This window comes from Nanorana parkeri, unplaced genomic scaffold (assembly GCF_000935625.1).
Source record: "Nanorana parkeri isolate BGI_ZX_2015 unplaced genomic scaffold, ASM93562v1 scaffold112, whole genome shotgun sequence".
NCBI classification, from domain to species: Eukaryota; Metazoa; Chordata; class Amphibia; order Anura; family Dicroglossidae; genus Nanorana; species Nanorana parkeri.
Window position 1 is genome coordinate 965,956 of NW_017306380.1, and position 8,790 is coordinate 974,745.

Sequence of the window (8,790 nt, forward strand, 5' to 3'; positions counted from 1 at the left end):
TCAGTTTCTGGCTGCTTATTAGCTGTTCTCCCGTTGCAAGTAAAGGAAGCAATCCACATGTACCAGATAGTTTTAATGATTTCTCCAGCTTCTTATTTTAAAACAACATTTTGCTTTTTCATTAGACCAAAGTCCTTTATTAATGGGGAACACTCTATCCTGTTACGCCAGGGACTGAGGGCCGCAATGCGTATATACAGCAATAAAACAGAAATGTCCATTTGCCATCAGTTAACAGTACAATAAAATTATGTGACATCCTAAGCTGACAGGTCAAGGGTCTGTTTTTATGTCTGTTTATTAGAGTAGGCAGTATCACAAATTGTTTTTATGAGCAGCACAAGAAATAACAGGAACAAGCTAATAAAAACAATAAAGACAATTCTACTTTATTAAAATAATAGATCCTTACCGCCCACAGTGCATCTCCGGGCGATTTCCCAGTACACGAGGCCCAGGGAGTAGATGTCTGCACATTTGAATGACTCAAAATGATACATATTTATTGAATCATCCAATAGTTCTGGGGCCATGTACCTATTGAAGCAAGACAAGCACAATGAGAAGAGGAAACAAGCTTATTGTATGAATAAAGGCTAAAAGCGTCTCTGATTGCCTGGTTACATTACCAATCAAGACTTCCGGTTAGCTGATAATGTAACAACATCTCTTTTCTCACAATTATATATCTACATATGTTTCTATCCAGATGAATTTGACGCATACTTACTACTCTTCATGACATGTTAGCAAGAGGGCACTCTGCAGGTTACATCTAGTTACCATGTTTCCAGCTCCTAGCTAAGGTCCCATATAGTGATCTGTTGCTATCTAAGCTTCCTATAGTGACCTGTTGCTAGCAAATCTTCCGCATAATGCTAGCTATGGTCCTATATAGTGACATGTCGCTAGCTAAGGTCCTGTATAATGTAATAGTGACCTATTGCTAGCTAAGGTCCCGTATGGTAACTTGTTGCTTGCTAAAGTCTTGTGTAGTAACCTGGTGGTAGATTATAAACTTTTTTATAGAGTGACCTGCTGCTAGGTACGGTTTTATATAGTGACTTATTGCTAGGTAGTATTGAAAAATTCACCCGCAATCCAAAGTCAAATGTGCTGAATGCCCTTTTATTAAGACGCTAGGCAAACATCGTGACACAGTACAATAAGCAACCATTCAGGACCTAACATGGTCCCTTCATCAGGCAAACACACATTGTGTTTGTCTGATGAAGGGACCATGTTCCGTTCCGAAAGGTTGCTTATTGCACTGTGTAACTAGTGTCTTAATAAGAGGGAGTTCAGCATATTTGACCTCTGAGTGCTGGTGACCTTTTCAATATTCCTGTGATTTGCGTGGTGCCATCCATAGGTCATACCAGCACTCACTTATTTTATGGGATTCCGGTCTGGAATGCGGTGGATCGATTACTACACGTGCTTCTATTATAATGATCTAATGGTAGATAAGGTTTCATATAATAACCTGTTGATAGATAAGGTCCTGCATTATGAAATGTTGCTAGCTTATGTTCCATATAGTGTCCTGTTGCTATAAAAGGTCCCAGTATAGTGAGCTGCTGCTAACCAAGCTCTCGTTTAGTGATTTGCTGCTGTCTAAAGTCCTGTATAATTACCTGATAAAGACGACAGGTCACCAGCACTCAGATAATTTAAATAGATATGTCCTTTTTATTGGACAATCGTGTCACGACAATCAACAAAGCAAAGCCGACGTTTAAGGACCGCGCAGGGTCCCTTCTTCAAGGCAGAAAGATGTGTTGGTCACATCTTTCTGCCTTGAAGAAGGGACCCTGCGCGGTCCCGAAACGTCGGCTTTGTTGATTGTCGTGACACGATTGTTCAATACAAAGCACATATCTATTTAAATTATCTGAGTGCTGGTGACCTGTCGTCTTTATCTCGTATTTTGCACGGTGCCATCCGTGGTCATTACTACAAGCACCATTGTTCTTATTGGCCGGCTGTAAGGTGTGCGGAGAGCACCCCACCAACTGAAAACTGTATAATTACCTGGTGCTAGCTAAAGTCTTATACAGTGACATTTTTTTTAGCTAAGGACCCATATGGTGAATTGATTCCAGCTAGAGTTCCATATTGTGAACTGATGTTAGCTAAGACATAGTAGTCTGTTACTAGCAAAGGTCCAAGGTCTCATATAATGATTTGCTGCAAGCTAATGTGCTCTCTACAGTAACTTGTTGCCAGCTAAGGTCTGAATAGTGACAATGGCTACTCTTAATAAGACTTTTTTAATAGAATAAGGAAAGATTATGTAGTCCTGGTTGATGGTCCCCTTTAATTCACAGCTGCTCAGCCCGGGCATTCCAGCAGCATGTGCTTGTCTTCCCTTGCCATGATAGGACACTGTGATGGGTAGAGTGTAAACACAGGGATTCTGAGTAGCAGGTATCAGAAGTCGGAATATGTAACCTCTCCATCAAACCCGAGGGAAGCAAACTGTAGAGTAAGGGGAGACACAAGCAGCAGGGGCAGTAAGAGACTGTGAGGGGGCAGATAAGCCTATGCTAGCTACATGGGGAGCACAGCAGAGGGAACGTTTGGCTGCATTGAGCTGTAGTGAGTGCTGTTTGAGAGAAGAGCTGCAGGCAGCCCAGAGAGAAGGGGCCCCACAAGATTTGTAATGTGCTATGCTGCCCAGAGACTGCTGAGAGTAGTGCTGTACCATGACTGTGCTCTGAAGGAGCTGCTGACAGAGCTGCAGAGACCAAACCAGAGAAAGAACTACAATCTGTCGTCCTATGGAGAGGACCAAGCGTGCCAGAGGGAGAAGGCAGCAGACCCAGATGATGCTAGCCTAAGAGGGGAGCCCCAAGTGTGTTGTGTGACCTTTTGCCTGGTCTTCAGAGGACTGACCAAGACCTGCACTTGTGGTGGGAGGTCTCTTGGACACCAGCTTTTATTCTAACTTTGCTGCCCTTGCTGTCTCATGGAGACACCACGCAAGGCATAGGAGTAATAATCTTCCCCAAAGAAAGAGAATCCAACAGGAGTCCCCAGGCTCCAGCACCGCAGACTGTGCCCAATCTTCCTCTGGCCAGTGACATAGATAGGGCATTGAATTTTAAAAAGGCCACCCGGTGAGTTTCTTATAACTTGTTATAAAAAAAAACTTGAGTTTGTGTTAGACATTGTCTTTGAGTTAACCTTGTGATTGGTTCACTATTATTTAGATTTTCCTATGCAGGGCTTATTTCCGATCCTAATAAACCTCCTGCTTGCCTTGCTACTGGTGTGCTACTTGGTGAGTTTGGATTCAGTTGAGGGTGGATCACCAATGGAATCAGCAGGAGGTCCCAACATCTCAGGAGCTCCCTAGGAAGTCAGTACTACAATTAGAACTACGGTACTGATGTTTTGTATGCTTTTAATGCATTTTCTAAAGAAAAAAAACAGGGATTTTGTAATTAAGTGTATTAAGTTTAAAGCTGATCTTTAGGCAAGCAGGTCATTACACAACTGACATACAGCACATACAGTATACATGAACTAACTTCCTGCCAATTTGGGATTGTGTTTATGACGGTCCAATTGTATTTTTAGTTCACGTATCGTGTAGATACCCCCATTGTATAGTGACAGTCTTAGGACCTAGCATCTTGCAGACAGTGGAATCTTTGTGGGTGGCTTAGATACTCTCATAACCTCAACTGCAAAACATACTGACAGCTCAGTTCATACACAGTCAGGTGTAGATGTGGTTTTGGTAAGAGATGTTTCTAAAAAACATGTCACATATGTTTAACACAGAAACACGTCAATGTTGGTTTTGTTTGTAAGTTAGCTCTTAGGGGGTTATCTCTTTATCTGATGTGTTGCTAAAAATGTTAAATGCAGTAGATATAAATAAATAGCTGAGCGCTAAATTTTAACATTTGATTTCGATATTTAAGATTGACATAAAACTTGAATTAACATTCTCACAAGCCTGAATCTGCACCACAGGAGCCTGTAGGTACACGGCCTTTGGCATTCAAAGCTCCATTCTTTGCTAGGATCACCTCTTTGCTAGGATCACCTCTACCTCTAGAAAGGTTAGTTCTTTACTTGACCCTCATGGCTATGTAATGGGGTCTAATAGCAAAGTTATTAAGCAAACCCTGGTCTCTCTAATCTCCATCTGGGCCCCCCTGTGTTTCTGGGCCCCAAGCACTCACATGGTCTTCCAGGGCTATAGCTACAAACTTGGGTCCCAACCTGATTTATATTTATTTCTATTTATAAACAATTCACAGGTCCCTTAGACCTGCAAATATCTGTCAACGTTCATTTTGTGCGAATAATGACAAAAACATGTAGTGTTATGATGTGTCACCTGCACTCCTTACAGCAATTGGACCTTGATAAGTGGTCGTGGTGCTCGTAGTGATTACACGGATGGCACAGTGTTTTCCAAAATCGTAAAGACGGAGATCACCAGCACTCAGTCGATAGCATTCAATTATTTTGCTTATTTATTGAAGAAACATGCCACAAGTGCGAATTAGCCAACGTTTATGGGCCACGCAGGGACCCTTCTTCAAGGTTACTATGTTGCCATTAAGAAGGGACCCTGCGTGGCCATGAAACGGTGGCTAATTGATGCTTATGACATTTTTCTTCAATTAATAAGCAAAAGAATTGAATGCTTTCGACTGAGTGCTCATGATCTCCATATTTACGATAATGACAAAAACAAACATTCTTTTTATGTTTTCTTTTCAAGTCGAATGTCGGGTGATGTAACACTACATTATGGCCACTCGATGGATCTGAGGGGCACAGAGAATAAATACTTATTTACTAAGTATTGAATCAACAACAGACAGGAACATGGATAAGTTCCCCACGAGACTCCTGATCAGTATCACCGGGACCAAATCCACCATCTGAGATTTAGTCAGATTTGCAGACATTGCCTCTGTAGGTGAAAATTGGTATCACAACCTGTCATTCAAAAACACAGTCCTTATCAGGAACCCTGTACTAAAAAAAATGTGTAGGATGATATTGCTGACCTCCTTCTCAAAATGCAAACTACATGCCTCTCTCTGGGTTAAAAACTGTATGTCTCCTACCTGGAACAAGCACCCAGCAAGTGATGTGATAGTGAAGTCAAAACCATGGATGCGCATACTTATTTTAGGCCAGTGACTAAGGAAATACTGTACCCATTGGAACAGCATGACAGATTGCTAGAAATTGCAGAAGGAGAAGCTAGCATATGTGTTAACTACATAATATATTCAAAGTGTATGCAAAGCCAGAAAGTTTTTCTAAGATTTGGATAAAAGAAGGGTTAGAACTACTGTCAGTTGTATTGCTTTCTGCGTCCCTGCTAGGGAGATTCTCCCCTCAATACATCCTCATAGCCATTATCACTGGGACTGAAGTGAGGGGAAATCCTACATTTTCAGTTATCACAGGAACAGGGAAAACTTCCAATAGCAAGGACACTTGTTTGCGGTGAGAACAACTATCTTAGAAGACATTTGCCTATGGGCATCTTCAATAAGTACATTTACAAACGTCTAGATGGATCTGGTTATTAGGAGTGGGATAGAACTTATGGAAATTCACTATAGAAATACAGATTTCTTTTTCTTTTTTGAACATAGATACCCTTTAAGTCTCGGGGTAGAGGAACAAGCTGTAATAATTACCTTAGCTCCTGGTACTCATTGTCACCAAGAAGAAGAACTCTTCCAATAGGGACACCTGTTCTGTGAAAAACTGTGTAATAGGGGAATTTCCCTTACTTTGGACTTTCCTCTAACCTTCTGTTCTATTTCTAGAACAGGAAGTAATAGTAAATTTCCAAAATCGTGCACAGACAGCAAAGAATAAACTGACAAGGGTTCTAACCCTTCCCTACTGTACCCCCCAAAAATGTTTTGGCTATACCAACACTTTAAGTGACTACAAAATGACTTAAAAACTGTGAAAAATGGAATGTCAGTGAGGGGTCAACACTTAGTGGCAGATATTGTGACACAAGTTATTCACCTGGTTCTACCCGCCCTGTGTAAGGGATACAGTCTGACAATAGATTTGTCCTTACCTTTTTGTCCCAACTCTTGGATTTTGTGGAATGTCTATGGTGTTAGCTATTGAGTCATGTTTTACTGCCAGCCCCAAATCTGCAATGGCGCACGTGTCATTCTTCTTCACTAAAATATTTTTAGACTTGAGATCCCGGTGTGCAATCGCTGGTTTACCTAAACCAACAAACAGGGATCATTAAGTAACAATGATGCAGGACTGCTTAAAATATAAAGTATCAACACTCCTGGCCACCAATCGGAATGGGCCTCATTTTTCAAGGTGCCTGAAATTCCACTTGTAGCTTTGAAAATGCAAGGAAACATATGATCTGTGCTTGACTTAGGATTATTTTTATTAGACACATTGACAAATTGAGCCTACTATCTGTCGGTGTGACAAGCTTGTGGTGACAATTTCTTCAGACTAACATGTTCATAAAAATTTCATACAAATTTACAGATTGAAAACAAGTTGATAAAAAAAAAATCAAAAACAGTTAACTCATTACCTAGAAAAGAAGGGCATGAATGTTAAGTCCTATTCACAAAAGTGAGAAATCATAATCTATATTAGGGATCAGCTCCGAGTTTGGGCCAAACACAGGTTCAGACCGAACTTTGCTGTTCAGGCATTTGTCTGAACACCGAATATCTACTCCATTCAGTGGGGAAGCCAACAGCATATATAATAACAGTATTTCTATTGCTATTATATGACAGCTTCCTGCTGTCATTAGGTGCTAAAAAGGTAAGAATCCCCAGCTATGTAAGCAAAGGGGCAGGGGTAGTGGGTCTGACAATCCCTAGCCTAATAGCCAAGAAAATGGCCATTATTGGTTTTACAGATTTGCCTCCCATTGTTTTCAGTGAGGTTCAGATTCGGCATTTGAACCTGAAGTTTTCTGAACCCACCCCTAAACTGAACACAGGTATGTTCAGCTCATCCCCAATCTTCATACTTCCCTTTATACATCCCTAGTCTTTTTCATACTAACATGCATATATTACATGCATACTCCAGGTCACTGACTTAAAGTATTAAAGCTGGAGGGTCAGCATGCCATCCAGACAGCTTATGCTGAAGTCATACTGAATAATTATCAACAATGTCCATTCACAAACCAGTACACAAAGCTTGTAGCTGCTCGCCACCTGCTGACTGCCAATGGTATGTATGAAATAGTTATACACACAGAAGAAAGGCTGGACACACTGGATTCCGTTGGGGGGTAGTTTATTGAAACTTGTACCACAGCACTGGTGTCCCATCCAAGGTCTGCCCCCTCTAATGCATCAGAGGGGGCAGACCCTGGGCGGGGCACAAGTTTCAATAAACCATCCCAGTGGAATCCAGTGTGTGGCCAGCTTTTCTTTTGTTTGTATGGGCTCATTTAGGAGCGAGGACGTTTTCCCAGCATCAAGCACCCGGCTTATTCCTTCCCTGAGCCGTGGGGAAGCGGTGCATCTTTTGTGTGTTCTCCTTGCATATGAAATATTCATATGCACTATTTCACATTAACCTGAATAAAACATGAACTTGGTAAATAAATATGTAACATAATACAATACACTCCCTTGATTACAGCATCTGAATGCTTGCCATGTATTATTGTACCGTGCACTGTACCATAGCTCCTCAGCTCTATCTCACTGGGGAAAAAACAGCAGTTTTTCCTTTTTAGTTTTGGCATATTCACATCCAACATAAAACAAGGGGACGTACCTCTAGTGCCAACTATTTCCATGTGAAGGTGAGCCAGCCCACTGACAATGGATAGCGCCAATTTCATCACTCCGCCAATGGTCACTGTTGTCCGGTTGAGATAATCGTACAGGGAGCCTTGTTCCTGATATTCTGAAATCAGCCAGAGCTGAGTCCAAGTGCCATTATCTGTAGGGAACAAAGAACAGGCTTATACACTACTTTACATTCCAATGCTGCAGCAGAGTCTAGGAGCCAGCCGGCTTCAAGGTTCTTTTTAGCATAACTTTTTATTTTACACCCTAGATGAAAAAGATCACTTCACTCTGGAAAACAATAATATATTTTTTTTAAATTCTTTTTATTAAAGATTTTTATAGGTAGAAAACAATTATTCTTAAGTCTTGCACTGGGGCAACCTCCCAGCACTGAAAGGGTTCCGAATTATTTTTCCTGGAGTTCTTCTTTAAATCTCACCAGCAGTGACACCAACATTAATAAAAGCTTGACAAAGGACCTCACCCTTTCCCACTCTATCTAAAAGTTAAAAAAAAAAAATGTCTTTGCAAACACTTTAACAAAAATTGTTTAATTCAAGCAGATATGGAAAAAATGTAACCTTTATTGTCGGCAGCTATGAAGCCAAGAATATTTTCATGTCTTAGCATGACCGTCTGGTAGATTTCTGCTTCCCGAAACCAGGATCTCTCATCTCGAGAGGAGAAGATTTTTACAGCGACGTCCTCTCCACACCACTTTCCTTTCCAAACTTCTCCAAAACGGCCTTTGCCAACCAATTCTTGGATGATGACGGTTCTGGCAATGGTCCTCTGGACAAGCAGAGGCAACCCTACAAAAGAAAGAGGAAACGGTCACACAACGGAGGTGCTTGAGCTAAAAAATATAAAATTGGTAGGATGATATTATTTAGTTGTGACCACCATATTGAGGTGCCAGGAGAAGAAACCCACACAACTACAACTACAAATATAATTTCTGAAAACAAACAATTTGTAGAATAAT

General features: G+C 41.0%; 1 protein-coding gene across 1 annotated transcript in view; it reads right to left on the bottom strand.

Moving 5' to 3' along the window:
- The window catches only part of ACVR1C (activin A receptor type 1C), a 61,031-nt gene that overhangs the window by 3,849 nt on the left and 48,392 nt on the right, over positions 1 to 8,790 (bottom strand). Inside the window, exons 4-7 of the mRNA XM_018553142.1 lie at positions 8,387 to 8,617; positions 7,789 to 7,956; positions 6,083 to 6,239; positions 413 to 537 (exon numbers count right to left, since the gene is read on the bottom strand). Of these exons, the coding sequence (XP_018408644.1) occupies positions 413 to 537; positions 6,083 to 6,239; positions 7,789 to 7,956; positions 8,387 to 8,617 (681 nt within the window). The remainder of the gene's footprint in view (positions 1 to 412; positions 538 to 6,082; positions 6,240 to 7,788; positions 7,957 to 8,386; positions 8,618 to 8,790) is intronic.